Here is an 18,276-nt window from a genome sequence, read left to right on the forward strand (position 1 = left end):
AAACCTGAAAATATCATGGTATTCTTTGCTCAGTMTTATTTGATTTTTATCTGCAAATAATTATTCTCTTTAAAATTGTTCTGTCAAATGGATGATGCTTACAGTAGTCATCAGTTAGGTTGTTGACTTAAGTAGCCAAGCCATACATAAAAAGATTCTACTAATAAATTTAAAATTTGAATARTATGTAAACTTTTTTTTTAACTCTGCTTTTTCTCAAACTTATATGCAGGAAAAACTACCTTAAAAGAATATACTTTTATAAAATCAGTAATTCTTAAATTAGGAAATACTGACATTTTTTCTGTTGAAAACGTGTTTTCATTGTAGGGGTGGGCAATTTGATTTTGTTTTTAAAGTGTAGCTTTAAGGGGCTGAGGGCTCTTGAACTGATTCTCTGAGATTAGCATTCAAATTAGTGGTWATGTTGATCCCTAATGTTTATGCTTTAGCTCACCACCTGAAACAATAGGAAATAGAGATATTGCCACTTTTTGTCTTAGGGATATTGTGAAGATTTAATTATTCATGAAGGACTTGGGCTCATTATTAATAAGGATAATATAAAAATATGTGAAAAGATAGATAATTCTTCTGTCTGAGCATGGTTTTAAATAGTGTGATAGGACTATTGTGGGGAGCTTGGAGCAATTTGTTGAATGTTACAAAGTTAAAAGAAAATATTGAATGGCTCTCCAAGATCTCACCCCTTCTGAAGATGAAGTATCACATGATCACATAATTTAAAATGATATCATAGTATACATGCACACATCAATCAGAGTTGCACAGGAAATTCCAATTTTCTCATCACTGAATTTGTGGCATTATTGTCTTATAAATGTAAACTGTGGCCTATCATTTATTCGGTTATATGTCATCTTATACATTAAGCACAATTTTCTACTGTGATACTATGCTGCTTTCACGTAGGTGCTGCAGTTGTCCAGCATAAACAATTTCTATTGGACATTTGCTGTTTCTCTATAGYATCTTAAATCTAGATCTTAAGATTTGCTCAGAACCTCTATGGAGGTAATTTTAGTATTTGACAGSATTAGACCTTTAATGAATAGTGGGAAATGATTGCCTCCAGTTTGTAGTTTTATCTAATTAGGAATTTGAGTTCTTCCAGACACACTGGACATATAATTGTGAAGAAGACAATAAGGCAGAACAATCAGAAGATTGTTAAAGGTGTTCTAGTTTTGGTAGTAGCTGATGTATCATTTAGTTGTTCCTGTCTCACTTCCAAGGTGATTGGTACATAGCCAARTTAGGGTACTTGATGATAAGCTAATTAAATTTGAATTTCATAGTTTAAAAAAACATAGACTTTGTAATTGAATTTCCAAGATTTGTGACAACTGGGAAGCTTGTTGATAAAACACTTATCACTGGTTGGTAACGTTATAAACTACCTTGCTTAGTGCCTACTGTGTCAAGATGTCAGAGTTAGAAGCTCCTTCCTTACAGAAGTTTGCAAGTACCTCTGCTTTYCCTCTAGCTACTATGGRCCTGTTACAGTCCTTGATTGTATCTGGAAGATAWAATAGAAAATTATACTTGCACAAAAAGTCTAGGGGCAACTGCCATTTAARTTAATTGAAACCAGAAGAATAAGCATCTGGTGGCATGTGAGGGAAGCTGTGCTTTCTCTCCTGAAAGCCCASTCTCTAGATTGCTACCTTGCCTCAGCCCCTCTTGCATGTTGTTTTAGTCTGGTTACAGTCTGGGCTCACAGCTTTGTTGAATCCAAGTATTTTTCATCCCAGAGTACAGGCTGTCTGTGTGCAAGCCTAGTCTTCCATTACTTTGCCATTTTGATTCAAGAAAGTGGGTCTGCAGCTTGTACCAAGACAGTGAAGGGCAGAGTTCTGCCTTGCAATGTTGCCAGTATGTCATCGGTCTTACGGCTGTCTTGTAGGGTTGTCTTCATGGCCTCAGAGCTTGGGGAGCTGCTTCGCCCAGTACCCTGTAAGTACCTTGGGCATCATCTGTTAGCAAGCAGAGTACGTCACCTCTGTCACCTGCAGCATTTGAGACTGTTGTGATACCATGTCAAACCCTTGGAGGTTGTTATAAAGCATTCGGGGTCAACCTATGGTGTTGTCTTCGCTGCTATTGTCAGTCTCTGGTGTGGAGATAGGGACCTTCGTCACAGACACCCAGGAAAGGCAAATACAGCTGAGGTGCCAATACAAACCTACATTTAATAATAAAAAAAAAAAAAAATTAAAAAAAGATTTTTGCATAGGAAAAAGGAAAATTGTGGGGATAGGAGCTTCTCTTTCTTCCCGACTTGGAGTATTCATTTTACTGTGTATATTTTTAAAGATTTATGATGTCTGATTTCTTGTGTGTAAAAGCATCACAGTGGATGGTATGATGCAATTGCCAGGCCTCAGTTCAGTTTCATGTTTGCCTTTTTGCCTACTATAAACTTGTACAGTTTAGAAGGGAAACAAATAGTTTCATAGCATAAGGTACAAATGAGATCTTGTATGATTCAAGATCAAGTAGCACCAAGAAAAGGAAGAGATCAAGAATATTATCTGAGGAGTAACTAAGTTGTGCAAGAAAAAGCGGGAGGAAATGCTATTTTCCTGAGAATCGCATTATTTTTACTCCATGGATGATTCGCTAGATTGTTTCCATTAAGTCTTTTCCTGGATGTGCTCCTTCAATACAATGTGGTTCCCCCCCCCCCCGCGGCTAGTTTTCTTCCCTTGTTCTCAGTACTTTTTATTTTCATAGCCTTCCTGTCCTCGCACATAGATTCTGTGTGCTGGGAAAGGAGTAGGTAAGTGGGCAGCTGGAGGAGGAAAAAGCAATGGAGTAATGATCACAGTTATTCCTTCTGTGAACCTACTTGGGTTGTGGAGTCAGAGTTTTAGCTTGTTCAGCCATTGGCAAGCCTCTATATTGATCTGAATTCGCATCTTAAGGAAAATCTGTGTAGAGAATTAGGACTATGGGGCAGAGATCTGGTAGGATGTTTCCTCCAAGCTTTGCCCTTTGTGCCCGCAAGAAGCCCTTTCCTTGAAACCACTATTTCCTGGCCACATCCCATTTCCCTCCTTTCTGTGTTTAAATGAGCACTGAATTTCCTGGCATTTCCTTTGGCATATTACATAAAACGCATTACGTTAGGTAGGAGAGCCTACTGTCTGCAAGGTATGTGCCACTACTATTAGTAGTGCTAGGGGAGGGTCAAGGTCAGGATAGAAAAGGTATTAGGGGAATTATGTAGGGAATGACTCACCAAGCTTTGGCTCTGTTGCTGATGTCCCAGCGGTTTTAGAGGAGAGAGACCACAAATCAATAATCTTGCAGATAAGTAAAAGTGAATGTGAGTATATAAAAGAGTCAATGAATCTTATCAACTACATGTTGAATCCAGAATGCCAAAGCTCACGAAAATATCAGGATGCCGCAGTAAAGGGATCTTTGTGAAAACAGATCCTATTGCTAGAACAGTAGCAATAGGACCTGTCCTAAGAAAAATTTTTACTGTAAGACTAGTTTAGTTTTCTTTTTGAATTTTGGAAACCAAAAATTTGCTTCAGCAAAATTGTGTCCTGTCAAATCAAGAACAAAATGTTGTGCTGCCTTTTTATGACTTCAAATAAAGCTTAGGAGAGTGAGATTTCTCAAATTTGTACATTTGGGATAGGTTGACTTTAACTGGTTTCAGTATTGTCTCCTAACCTCTTAAAATAAGCTAAATTAAAAAGCATTTTAATCATAATTTTGTGACACCTGATATGTCTTGTTGTGTACTCTGCTGTTCTAGTTTCAAAACTAAACATTTAGATATGCGAATGAAGTTCATTATTGCTACCAAATTTGAAGTGGTTTCTTCTCTTTGCTATAGTAAAGCCTTGACAGAGACTTGGATACTGTATGCAAACACTTACTTGAAGTGCAGGATGTCCAAAGGCTGTTTTGCTAGAAGCTTTTGACAGAGCTGGAAATCAAAGCCCATCTGAAGTCCAAAGCATGCAGCCATCTTTGCCTTCATCATAAATAAAGGGGATAGCAAAAAATATTGCAAGTTTTTTCCACTTACAGGCAACATCCCAGTGAGTTTTAAAAAGGTAACAGCAAGATGGTGGTCCTATATGCCATTCTTAATATGCGTATGTATTATTGCTGTGGAATTCTCACTGTTTAGACATGGTTTGTTTCTTATGGCATATAAGTCATATGATGATTGAAAGATCTGGGAATTCCGCAGACTAATTTATTGTTGAACATTTTGTCTCTCTCTGGCTGCTGCTGATCTACATTTCAAACCATCTTTAAATCAGTGAATTTTCTGTTTGCTTGCTAGAGATTATGCCCTTTGTTTTCTTAATAGTCGCTAAAGGAAAGGAGGTTTTGGTTAGCAGAGACTTGTGAAGAAAATGTAATCACTGAAGAAACAACTTTAAATATAACCAAAGAAGTTAAACCATTAAATATTTAGAAAACCTCTTAGGTTATCTTTCAGCTACAAATCATGCAAATGATTTGTTTGTGACATCACTTACTGTGGTGTTTGTTTTATTGAAAATTTTGGTAATTTCCTTTTGAAAAAGGAGAGAGGAAGTCCTCAGTTAAATTTTTGTGTCAAAGGTTTTGCTACAGTGTGGAGTTTTCCTTCCTGCTTTCCAATTTCTGTAATGATCAATGTGTCTCAAACTGCTAAACCAGATAATGCTGTTTTGAGATCTGCTGAGAGATCTTATTGAGAGGAGAATTATATTAATGGAAACTGGTGGTCACTTGAGCAGATATCAGTCTTGCAAAGTCACTTTATCTAAAAACAGAACAATTTATATAATTGCACAACTGTAAAAAACACTTGTGACGGGTTCTGCTAATGATTTTAATGAATTTGAGCACCTTTTTTATGATTCACATAGTTTTTGATATCACCCAAGAACTAATATGATCACATGCTGGATTCAGAGTATGCCTGATAATTTGTAATGGTGTAATTCTGTACCACATCCTTTTCTTACTTCCTTGTCCAGGCCCACATTTTTATTCTAGTGGTGTCACTAGTTATCATGCATTTTACCTAGTATTCATCTTTGAAACCAACTTTTCAAGCAGCAAATTAACAGGCAGCTAGAACAGTTCTTTTATTTTTCTGAGTTGCACTGGAGTGGCTCGTTGAAACTCATGAGGAGAGTGACATAGGGAATAGAGAACTTTCTCGGCTTTTACTAGACTAAACATTTTCAAAGCCAGATTGTTATTTGAAGAGAAGGGCAATGGAAATCCATGTATAGTAAAATTCAGTATGTTTATGAAAGATGGATGGCAATCAGGTTGCAAGATACCTCCAAAATAAAGCGCCCCAGGCAGATTTTGGGCATTGCTTTGGAGACAAGTAGAAAGAGCTCAGAAATTATGTATCAGTGACTAACTTTTTATGAAAATCAAAAAGGTTTTGGAGTGTTTTGGGGGTGTGTTACCTATATAGTGATGTACAGATCTGCACGTGGAATAGTAAACAGAGACAAACTAGTTTGGGGAAAATACTATGTTAAAGGAAGCTGTAAGAAGATGACTGTATATTTTTCTACTATTTCTCTCTCCATATTATTTCTAATGGTCCAAAAGATATAACACGTTTTATGTATATAAACACGTTATATATACATACATATATATGTATGTATGTATACTTATATATGTATATATAAAACATTGTTTTGTATGTGAATTCAAGGCTTTTACTTGCATTTTCACTTTTGAGTATATGAGACTTAACATCAGCATCTTTACCTTTCATCTTTTGATCTTTGTTCTTGGTAATTTTTTTCAAATTTTTATAGCCTATTATACAACCTTGTGTGCRATCCTGATTATGAAAGACAAGTTAATGTCAGACAAAAGCGTAATACCACTACCCTGTAAAACTTYATGAGCACTGTGGTACTGACAAGATGCACTGTTTTTTTTCTATGATAAAGGCAACTAAAATTGTCGCATAGTTGGTTGAACTTCCATAAGACTATTTTGGGTCATCTGAAAAAACAACACAAGGTTTTTATAACATGCTAGAAAGAGTGATATTAGTATATTAATAAAAATCTAAGTTTTTCTTTAWTAAATAAATTTAATGAGGATGAAACAGATTTTCCTATACCATCAGGTAAAAATGATTACATAAAGATAGTTGGAAGTGAAGAATCATTTTTGTTATTATAAACAGGTGACTATTTCTTTATGAGATTTTATGAATGTAATGAAATGAATGGACTAAATTTTATGTCAGTGTAGATGACATTGGGCAATTTGTCTAGTGTGTATTCAGCACCATTGTATTCATTTTTGTGTTCCTTGTGAAGGGCAGCTATTACTACTGTATGTTAAAATTCCTAAAGCAGTTTGAGAAAGTTTTAAGTTTGAGTGTATATTTTTAACCAGTTACATTTAAACTGTTGATTCCATTGAAAAGAATGAAAGTAGTTTGTCATTCAATGAATGTTAACTTTAAAAAAAGAAAGTGATAATGATCCTTTTATTAGGGAGTAGGGAAAAAAAAATCATGATACTAAGTGCATTGTATAAATGTCTGGATTTTTCCTTGTAAAATTGATTTGCTTGAAGGACTGTAACTTAAGATTTTTGTTCTACTAACTTTTCTTCTTAGCTACTTACTCGACACCTCTGATTTACCTTTTTTTTCTTTTTTTTCCTTCTCCCCTCACCCAGGGACAGTAATTGGTGTTGTCATTTACACAGGGAAGGAAACTCGAAGTGTAATGAACACATCCAATCCAAAAAACAAGGTAAGTTATGCTTACTATATGATCTGCTGCATCTGTTTTCTTAAAACTTAAAATAGACATACCTAAACACAAAGACCTRAAAACTTTTTTTCTGGTGTATTTCATGTGTCTTGGATTGACTTCAACTTCTGGTGAGAAGTTCACTCAGGCAGAATTTATTCTGCTGAGGAAGCTAAATTATTCTGGGTCTCATTCAGAAGTAAAATTATTCTTAGAGATATTGTTTCATTTAAATAAGACTGATACAGGTACTAATAAAAGTATTAGTCATCTAAGTATAAATGTGCATCCACAAATTTTTATACTTCTATATCACAACTAGTTATTAATTTCTGTTTACTTCCTGAGAGAAGTATTTGACCAAAACTGCACAATATCTTGTAGGAATGCTTCTAATACTTAAACTACTAAAAGTTGTACTCACTCCCAGAGGAAGGAGAGTGAGGTAACTGAGGTTCTGGTCAGTACCGAGAACTTCTTCCAGGGATTTTTGTTAGCATTGAAAGTATCTTCAAGAGATTTATCTGCTGGAAAGGTGCCAAAAGGATGAGTGCTTCCTCTGTACAAGATTATTCCAGTTCAGAATAATGCAAATAGCTCTTCATTTCATCAGCAATGTTTCTAATGTGAATGGGAGGGAGGAACTCAATTACAAAGAGATACTACTTCAGTTGTAGACAGTATCTTACAACCTACACCTGTATTTAGACAGAAGATACTTAATTATATTAAAGGAAAAAAATTCTTACAAAAAATTTTTCAAAAAATCAATTGCCATTTTCACACCATTCATAATAAGTTAGTCTGAGTAGGAACATCAAGAAATGGAATGATAATACAAATTGCTTGAAGCAGCTATTGCAATCACCCAAGTGTATTGATTTATGTTTCTAATGAAGAGATGCTTTTAAATGTCTCATTGACAGACAAGTGATATGTGCCATTATGTGGATTAAATGGCCTTTTATTATTTTAATCTTTGTAACATACATTTAAAAATAATAGAATAAAATGGAACCAGAATCTTTATGGTGCATAATTTTCTCTTCCATCCAGTAAAATGCTGAACCCTTTAGTAAAAGAACCATTCTTTAAAAGTTATGAATAATGTTTGACTAATAACTGATACAAGCATTCAAAATGAAAATACTTAATATGGTAAAATGATAGAGTAGTTTACCTAACTGTAACAGGCTCGACAAATTCAAGAGACTCTGGAGGGATATTAGGTTTTTAATAAATACTTGTCAGTTTTTTGTGTGAATGTTTTACGCAGAAAACTGATAAAGGATAACAGGATTTGTGTTTAAAATACCCTGAGATTTTAGAATTGCTAGTAATATTAAAATAGTTGCTCCAAATTTTCATCAACAACAGATTAAGTAGCAGATAAACCAACAATAAAGAGATCCAGTAGCATGCTGACAAGATGCAGCATGGTTTCTTGTGTTATGACAATGCATGTACCGCCTTCACTTGCATAATGCTTTAATATTACAGCTGCTAACAATTAAAAGTTGTGTTCTTTCATCTGTAATGTGAACATAAATGAATGTATAATTTTCATGAAGCATTAGAGAAGCAAAATGTAATACTGCCTCCTCCATCTCCTACTCCACCAAAATCTTAATAACAACATCTGGGTTATATGGCAGTATCAGTATAGCGGAGAATATAAATCAATTAACTTTTGGACACTTGAAAATCATACTTTTAAATATTTCATCTGCAATTGATAAGACAGATGATGTTTGCATAAATAAGTTGTACTCATCAGTTGTCCAAAGGATTTTTGAGGAATCATTGATCTTCTAGGTTATGGGATACTCTGCTTACCTCCATTTGTTCTTCAGAGAGGCTTAGTTCTTTGTTTTGTACCATATTTAACTGCTAGGAATCTACTAAATGCGAAGAATGAAGTTAATATACTATATGTAAAATGATCTACTCTAAATGTCTAGATGCTCTATTTTAAATATTTCAAAAATTTTAACATTAACTGTCAGTCAGACTGAACAGGTGAAGACCTTCTTTTGAAACTATTTTTAAAGACCATACATCAACCATCTTTCACATTAGTTTGTAAATATGAAAATGGATTCTGTGCAATTCCCCACCTCCACCCCCCTCCCATGGACTCAGTGTACTTATTCAAGCAGTAACCTACTACACAAGTAGCAGGACAAATAAGGATGGCTTTGGGAACTGAACTTATACTGCAGAAAACACTATTACCATCACAGATGAGTAAATGATAAAATATTTTTCAGTGTGGAAAGTAATTGTCAATCTAGTGTACATTTTTGCATACATCTTTAACTCAACCTTTTTGTGGAGTTAGCATCTTGCTCTCTCTGTATTTTCTACCATGGGATGAGATTGTTTTGCATGGTTCTGGAAGATAAAGCATCTACTGACTAGGTATTATGTTGTACTGGTTAGCTATGTTGCAGGTGGCAGAACAAGTAGAACAGCTGAAGTCTGTTCATTCTTCCTCTGTGGATGTGAGAGAGGGAATCTTTCTGTATTTTCTCAAGTGTGAAAATAATGTTTAGACCGTGGGTAGGGTGCTTAGCATTAGGAGCCAAAAAGAAGGCAAATTGACTTTAAAATAGTTAACCTTTGAGATTAGAAGGGATATTACTGTTGGGAGATCAAAGATTTAAACAGACAAAAAATCTGCACCAAACTACTACTGAAAGAATTAGAATTGGAATTAAATGATCAGTTATATTGCTACAAACTCCAGAGGAAGTAAGTCTGGTGAGTCTGTCTTCTTTTCTGCTCTAGAGAAGAATTCTTCCAAATATTGCTTGGAGACAATTTTTAAAGTTCAAACATATTCCAGAGATTTGGTTGCAAAATGTATTGATACGCTCTTGTTAGGGATATAGTTAAGTGGCACTCATATCTTTTGAGTTTGGGAGAAAGCAGACACTGAAATCTGAGAGTCTCAATTTACACTACCAAACAAACTTCAGTGGCAAGGAACTAGCAAGAAAGGCATGAACATGTAACTTTCCTTATTAGGCTCTTCATAGAAATACAATTCTAAGATAGATGGTTCAGTCCTACTTCTCATTGGACTATAACATTGCTGCTGTACTGTGTACTATAAACTGTATTTCTTTGGCAAATTTGCAAACTTGTTCTATAAACACTGAGCAGAAGAAGACTAAAATTGTTTAAACTATTTCAATCTTATGTATCAGAAATTGTGAAATGTATGTAGCTGTTCAAGCATACGGTTTGTTTGTATGTTAAACTTAGAAGAATTTATTGTGTTTGAAGTATTTAGTCATTCAGGCAACAATTTTCTTAACTTAAAGTCAACACTTTTGTTTTATTACAATTATAAAAATTGTTTCATTGCCTAAGGATGCAAACAGTCYGAAAAACACAGGGTGAGAGAGAGAGAGAAGAGAATTTTCATAATGGATCAATTTAATGTTTTTAATTCCAAACAATATAAAGAAAAGATATTTCTGAGAAGGTTTAATTTCAGTCTAAAATGATACACGTTTTGTGCTTTACATAAATGTAGAAATGGTAACATCAACATTATTGTAGTGTGATGACTATTCTGTCTCATTGGCATTCACATCATCTTAATATGGAATGCAGTTCCAACCTTTAAAAAACAAAGCAAAACAAGAAAAAAACAGATTGAATTGTGCTCTTCACAATGCTGTAATCAGTAATCAATTGTGTTTGGATAGATGTGCCTAAACCTTGGCTTTCTGGATGAATTTGGACTTGTCAATGCTAAAGGTCGTTTATAGGCATTAGTTAACCAAGGAGGAAATTTACAAACTAAGATTATTTATTTTGTCTGTCATCTTGCAATGTTCTCATTCTTCCTATTTAAAGTGTAGAGTAGTGTTTATCTAAATTTATAACTGCTTTTGCAGTTTTGTTGTTAGTAGTAAACAACTTTGCTAGGACGGCATTTCTGTGAAAGTAGACCTGTATCCGTCAGCAGAAACAGATTTTGCAAGTAAAAGTGAAAAAACAAGACGTTCTTGGAGGGGGGGGGGAGGGAATAAACTTGAGGGAATATATTTTGCATGCTAAGACTGAAACATTAAAATGATTTGACCTATGCAATAAATATATATTCAGAATGTACATTGAAATATATCTAAATGATTAGAAATTATTATAAGTAGAACTACTGAGAAATGAGCAGGGTCTCTTAAGGAGAAACAGCATTTAATTTACCTAGTGTGCTTGAGATTAGTACAAAAATAGTTTGTATATTGTTAATCCTTGTAAGGAAAATTCAAAACACTTTTTTTTTTTTGCCTTATGATAGAAACCTGCATCTGCCTTAATGTTTTAATATTAGATGTAAAACTTCCTAGTAACTATTCAGTGTTCATTAAAATAGCAATGTTGCTTGTTATTTTTCCTAAATGTTAGCTAGCCTGAAAGCTAAACACTGCATATCTAGTAGCTGGTGCTTTGCTGACTTGTTAATTTTTTTTTTAAACAGAGATGAAAACCTAATAGCTGATATTGCTTTCTGCTTGTTGCTGCCCTTGTTTACTTGAAAACAGATTCACAGATGAGCCAGAAGGAATAAATTGCTGATCAGATCTACTTTTCTACATGTAAAAAGCTTCTCTGCATCTTCTCCCCTYTCCTCTCATTTTATGTGGGTATTTTTTTGTTGAAAGTTTTTCTTTTAAAGACAAACTTACTCCCTCCACACACTTCAAATTCTTTTATTTGGAGTGAAACAGGGGCTGAAGTATATTTGTATTGTTCCAGAAACCCTGTCAGCTAGGATTTCCAGTCCTCAAAATACGCATTTTTCCTTCCTTGACAGGGTTTTTTGAATGTCCTCAAGTTTGATTGTCCAACATACTGTAGTTGCATTAATAAACTGTCCTTATCAGTTCCACCTCTAAGAGTGATTTTAGTGAGTCAGGCTTAAATTTCTATGTTCATGAGTACGTATATTAACAGTGTGCRCCTTGCCACTTCTCTTCAGAGAAAGAGAATCACCTCGTAATTCTTGTGTGTTAGGTATGGACTGAGGAGAGAGAACTGCCCATGAACCCCATAAGACAGTAAAAACAGTTGTTGCTGTTCCCCAKAGGGCTTCAGAAGGACCTTAAAAAATTCTTGACTCTATTCTGCTATGCTGCTACCCTGAGAGCCAGATAACTTTACTTGCATGTTTTTTCTTATTTCATTGGCCATTTGATGTTCTTCATAGTCTATTTAATAAGGGAGACGGAAATAACTTTCTATGATTATTTTACATGTAGGGGCTAGAATTAAAGCATGACMACCTTAAAAACTACCGTGCATCTCTTACTGAGATGTTTCAAGGATATATAGATCTKTAGACAAAGAGCAGTTTAAAAGAAAAAGTTAGTTAACAAGCAAAAGTTATATAGCATTTTCCTTCTATTGGAGTCTCTTCTGCTGTGCTTAAGAGTATTAAGAGTCCCTCTCATATGGGACACAATCAAGAACATTGTCACCTACAGATAGTAAGTAGTCCAAATAACTTAGTTTACCTCCTCTATCCAGAACCTCMGTCCAAGGCAGCACATAACCACATGCTTACCTCTAAGTTTCTCCTTCCTCTGCTTTCCATCTCTTGCTGCTTTCTTTTGCTGAGGAAGCAGTGTTCAATAATAATAATAAAAAAAGTGCTAATACTACATGTTTCTATAAATAGCTCTGATCCTATCAATTCTCCTATAGGGAAATTCTCATACTTGGTTTGTTTCAGTTGATAATACAGTGGTGTCAAGTGAACAACCTCTCCCAAAGACTTGAGTGTCTTAGTGAGATGGGCAGAATGGTGTCAGATAAGAAGGGCAACAAAAGAACTCTTTCCTAAGAAGATTAGAGAGGAAGGGTGGAATAACAGAAGACCCCCCTATTGTTCTTCCAAAACCTAGGAGTGACACTTGGAAGCTGTGATCATTGTCTTGGCAAACCAATGGCAAGATTTCTGTATCCTTTCTTCACTGTGAGTAGCCAGCGTGAATATCTACCTTTATTGTTAGCAGTAACTCCATTAACTGAAATAGCAAAGTGAGGAACTAAAGATTTCAATCCTAATGATGATTAGTGCAGAAAAAGTAAAATTCTACATAGTGAAACTAAGGTTTCTAGTTTTCTTTATATRTAGAAAACTAAAAGAAATACTGCATTTATATCACTGTGTAAAACAAAACAAACAAACTAAAAGTGGAGAGCAAAGTTTTGGTAGACACTTGGAAGTTGACTGACTTGTTTGAGCACATAGGTGGATAGAATTTGCTAAGTACAAACCAACTTAATACAGTATTCTGTTTTTCTTGTACAGTCCTGTTCAGGCAAAATTGAATAGCATGCAGGAAGAGGTGATTGTTTTTATTCTGGAGTTGAGACAATTTTATTCACAATACTGATGTTTCTCAAATAGCAAGGTTTTTTTTATAGTCTTCTCTTTTATATTCTTTTCTCCAAAAGTAATAACATGGTAATATTACAAATGGGAAATTAAGTCACAAGAGATCAGAGGAAAAAAAATTCAGTAACTAAAGTGGTGAATTTAAGATGCTGGTCGTCATTTCTCATATAACTTCATATTATAGTGCTAGTATATCTGGAATACTGTTACTGTTGGGTTTGTGCACACATATCTTTAGCCTTAAAGCAGACCTGATCCTAATGTATTTTATTTGTCATCCAGAAAATAACATGACTGGATCATCACTTGTTTTATCAATTTTGCTCTTGTATCCCCAGGCTGAAGTTGCTCTCTAGTGTGGAATGTTATTAATTAATGAGTTAAAAATGTCCCAGAACACCCTGACTTGAGATTTCTTCTGAAATCAACAATTAGACATACTATGAAATTGGCATATGCAGTTATCTGGTAGATCTTTTCAGGCTACGTGTAATTTTGTAGTTGAAGCCTATAGCAAGATGGAATGCATCACTACACCCCTTTTGAATCTCTCAACCTAATTGCTGCTCAAATACTGAAATGAGTAGATTCTTTTCTATGTTAGTAGTATCGTGCTACTTGATACATGGATGTTGAATTAGCTATTTGCTAATTGCACCAGATTTCACTTTTTTTATACAATCCCACTGCAAGGCAAAGTATATGAAACACTCAGTAAAATCTGTTTCTGTATGCTTCAGAGCTGGTGGTAAACTCTTCCATTGATTGCATTAAGCCCAAGACTTTACTCATAGCCGTAAAACTATGACAGTGTTCAAGTTATTCCTCCTTGCAAGAATATAGGAGGAAAATAATTGTATGTTCCAGAAGGCAAGTCACTAGCCATAAGCCTGTCTAAATCAGTTATTTCACTTTTGTTACTACATATTTTTAGTTGCTACTTTTTTGTTGTTATCACCAAGAATTTTGCTTGATTATGATCCGAGATATTTCACTTAGGTTTTTGGAGGCTCCTACTTAAAGTGTTTGGATTTTGTTCTACTTTAGCAAGTTTTAAATAAGAATGCTTCAGATTTCAGTACAGCAGTTCAATGTCACTTCACACTGTTATTTTAGGAAGGATCAGTAGTGGAGTARGTCATTTCTGCAGTAGTCCCTAGAAGAGATTAATCTCTCAAAACACCTGTAGCTGACTAGGCTAAAAAGCGTGGTTTGGAGTAAAATGTATGTATCTAAACATTTGATGTTTTATCATTCTATAAAAAGTAATACAAAAATGTAATCGCTTGTGTAGTCTGCTAATATTAATTGCCCTAGTGAGCTGTTAAAAGAGGCAACCCAAAATGGGTATTTCCTTTCAGCTGCAGTCTCCAGTGTTGTGTGCAGCAGGAGTTTGCTCCTGCCYTTGCCTTGCTCCTCACAGCTTTGTTGCCATTTAGAGTTGATCCTGGTGTTGGCAGCAGGTAGCTACTGTGAGTTGGAGGTGGTAGGGGCAAATGGCATGGGCTCTCAGACAGTGCTCATTCCTGCATCTGGTCACTTAGAACTGTACTGCTTTCTTAATGTGCTATCTGCGAGATGCTGCCAAGAGCAGCACAACCTGAAATAGTTGCAACCAAAATATTTAAGATGYGAAAATATACCATTGCAGATTTTTTCTGTATTAGGATTAGGTGCTGTGTAGCAGGTGTTTTTTTAACAAGAGTAATGTATCACAATTGCCACTGATATTTATATGTATTTTTTTCTTCACTGTATTTTTTTTGAAGCTGAAACCTTTAAACTTAATTGTGAAACTCTGTTCTATATGCATTCCTGAATAAAGATGCACATGCTCATTATTAAAATTAAAAAGTTCTGATAACTTGGAGCTGAAATATGGGCTGTCTAGAAAGTCAAGTGTGCCTAATGTTTTATTTAATACTTCTAACAATTGTTTGAGAAGTAGCCTACAAAATAAYAAACAGGGAGCTTATGAATGAAATAGTTCTCCTGGCAGTTGATTATTGTATACTACTTTGGAAGTGAGTGGATGATAAGAGAAGTATTAAGTGATACAAAGTATTGTGAGTTATTAGAATAAGCATTTAGAAGTTTTCTCAGTTTCAGACATTACTAAACCATTTGTTTATCATACTTTGAGAGTAAGTTGAAGATAATGCTTGCATTTCCTCATTATGTAATATTAAACAGCCAGAGTGTGTCTGTTTCTATTTTTACTAGCATAAAATAGAATATTTTTAAGGTGTAGATTATTTTAAAAAATATATACTGCTATAATTCTGACTTCTGTTGTGTTTGTTACATACTGCATTGACATACATTTCAATCCATTAACGTTATTGTTAAATCAACTGTTGTAGATTTAGTATGCACTTAACCTCTGTCATCTTTGGAAAAGTTTCTATCTTGCTTGTCTCCAAGGATCAAGTTCATGTTACTTATATATCAACTGAAAAACGTTCAATGTTACACATTGGATAAGTTTGGTAGGCATACACTGTTTAATGTGTATTTGTGTCTTGTTCTAATTCGTTTTATATATTTTCTTCAATTTACATTTCCAAGCATTCTGTTCGTGTACGTTAAAATCCATTAATTGTTCATAATTGCATGGACATATATACTCAGATTGGAAGTCAAGCTTGGAATTTAAAATGGATCATCAGATATATTTTAGTATAATTTAAATTACAGGAAAAAGCAATACTAGAATTACAGCTGAAACTGTATTTTACTTGGGTCCGTTGGCTGTTAGTTGTTGAAATCTAGTATGATTTTGATTTCCTCCATATAAGGAGGATGTTATACAACCTACTGGAGTTGAATTTTTCGTATTTAAATTTGCAATGCATAGTGTGTATTTTAAAAGTTTAGGGATTGATTTTGTTGTTGAATATTGTTGCATTAAAACTTTAATCTCGAAATGGGCAGGAGTATCCTCTGATTTCTTTGGAACTAAAACCTTAGTTTTTTCAAGGTGTTGGTTAAGGGAACCTCTTTCACAGATGACTGTTCTGAATACTACATATATTGAAAGGATATAGTTTCTTGGCTTTTTACTTACTGATTTAAGAATAACACAAGTAGAGGAGCTCTTACCGAGAACAGAGTCACTGTAGTCATTTCTATTTCTCTTCTGGTGAAAAAGAGTCTGAAAGTTAAATTGCACTGCTGCTTTCTATCCTGAGATCAACTGCAATTGCCTCGTCTGACTTCCTGTATAACAAGGGTCGAACTATTCTCTCTCTATCTAACCATCACTCTTTCAAGTCCAGTAATGCGTAGCTGAATTTGAGCACATATTTTAAAGAATCAGCCTTTGAATCAAGACTTCACCAATGTGGAGAATCAACACAATGTATAGAGTTAGCTATTCCAAAAGTTACTCACTATGAAATTTATTTCCTTTGGCTTGCTGAAGGTTAGATAGATCAGAAGGTTTTAGATTTGGGTGGTTTTGCCCTAATTAGGTGCTTGAAGTCATGATCAAGATGTGTTATAATTTTTTCTTTTTCAGTTAAATCAATTGTTTAGGTATTTTCCTGCTTGCATCCTGTTCTGTAATTTGAATAGTTCTTTTCATATTTTTCCGAATCTGCTCTTTTTTAACTATTGAAAATAATTATACAAGGAGGAATAYAGAGATTTATTTTTGTGATTAATATGTTCAAAATATATCTCATTATATTTTTTTAAGTTGTTATTAAAGATGGCTGAAATGTCAAGCTAACATCTTGAGACTGGATCCAAAGATGATCAGAGGGCTGGAGCACCTGCCCTATGAGGAATGGCTGCGAGAGCTGGGCCTCTTCAGCCTGGGGGAGAGAAGACGGGGGGGGGGGGGGGGGAATCTTATCAATATGTACAAGTACCTGAAGGGAGGATGTCAAGGGGATGGGGACAAACTCCCTTCAGTTGTCCCGTGTGGCAGGACAAGAGGCAATGGGCAGAAATTGAAGCACAGGAAGTTCTGCCTGACCATGAGGGGGAATTTCTTCCCTGCGAGAGTGACGGAGCACTGGACCAGGTTGCCCAGAGAGGTGATGGAGTATCCTTTTCCAGAGATCTTCAAGGCTCGCCTGGATGCAACCCTGTCTAACATGCTCGGTGACCCTGCTGAGCAGGGAGGTTGGACTAGATGATCTCCAGAGGTCCCTTCCAAYCTTACTGATTCTATGATTCTGTGATAGTAGCATTCTTCAAATAGATACTCTTCTGATCATGATGTCATTTATTTGGATTATTGTATGCTCTACAGGTGGTGTTTAACAGGCTAGCATTCTCTTTATCTAGAGCAAGTACAGAAAAACAGATGTTCTGTGTGTTTTTTTTTGTGTATATAGAACACAATTTATATAATTGAAGTCTAATGTATTTCTGTTGATATGGATGGCTCACTAACCACCATGAGTCATGCGACCTGGAATCTTAGTTCTATGGAGATGCATATCTAAGGGGAGGGGAAGTTGCATACATGTCAGGACATAATATTTGTTTTGATATAGGCTGAACATAGTGACCACAAGCTAAAATGCCTAATTCTGTGTGCACTCTTAATGTAACAGATTTGTTTGTCATATTCTTAACAAATACTTTTTCTACCTCAGTTCAATGTGTAAGCTTAAGGATAGTTTTAACATTGAAGTCAGTATTCCAGTTCATACTGGTTTGTGAATATTGTTTAAGATTGTGAATATTTTTTTCCCTGGATAAGTTTGCAGTGTGGATTACTGTTCTTGTTCCTAAAGCTCGTTCTCTTCCCATCCTATCTTTTGGACTACATCCCAAAACATTGTTTATACATAATAGCCTTCTATTTCATTTTGTTTATGATTTGGAGACTTTGTGAAATCTCTACTTAATCTCATAGTCTCCAAGGAATCCACTTAAAAACTTCTTTTATAAAAGGAAGATGGATGACGTGACTCTACTGAAAGAACAATTCTTACTGATRGCTTCAGGGTCTGAGAGAAACTTTTTCTGTTTTCTTGTTACAGCATAGAGTTCTTTCTAGTTTAAGTTTGAAAGTGCTTGGGGACCTTCTTTTGAAAGAACTGTTGACAT

The 18,276-nt window shown here is 34.9% G+C and overlaps 1 protein-coding gene across 11 annotated transcripts in view; it reads left to right on the forward strand.

Annotated features, from left to right (window-relative positions):
* Positions 1 to 18,276, forward strand: part of ATP9B (ATPase phospholipid transporting 9B) — a 174,998-nt gene that overhangs the window by 88,482 nt on the left and 68,240 nt on the right. For all 11 annotated transcript variants that reach the window (XM_085309983.1, XM_085309984.1, XM_085309987.1 and 8 more), the window contains one exon: positions 6,715 to 6,791. In XM_085309983.1, the coding sequence (XP_085166109.1) occupies positions 6,715 to 6,791 (77 nt within the window). The remainder of the gene's footprint in view (positions 1 to 6,714; positions 6,792 to 18,276) is intronic.

The sequence above is a fragment of the Rhea americana genome, unplaced genomic scaffold (genome assembly GCF_003343005.1).
Source record: "Rhea americana isolate MKP2758 unplaced genomic scaffold, rheAme1 scaffold_31, whole genome shotgun sequence".
Lineage (NCBI taxonomy): Eukaryota > Metazoa > Chordata > Aves > Rheiformes > Rheidae > Rhea > Rhea americana.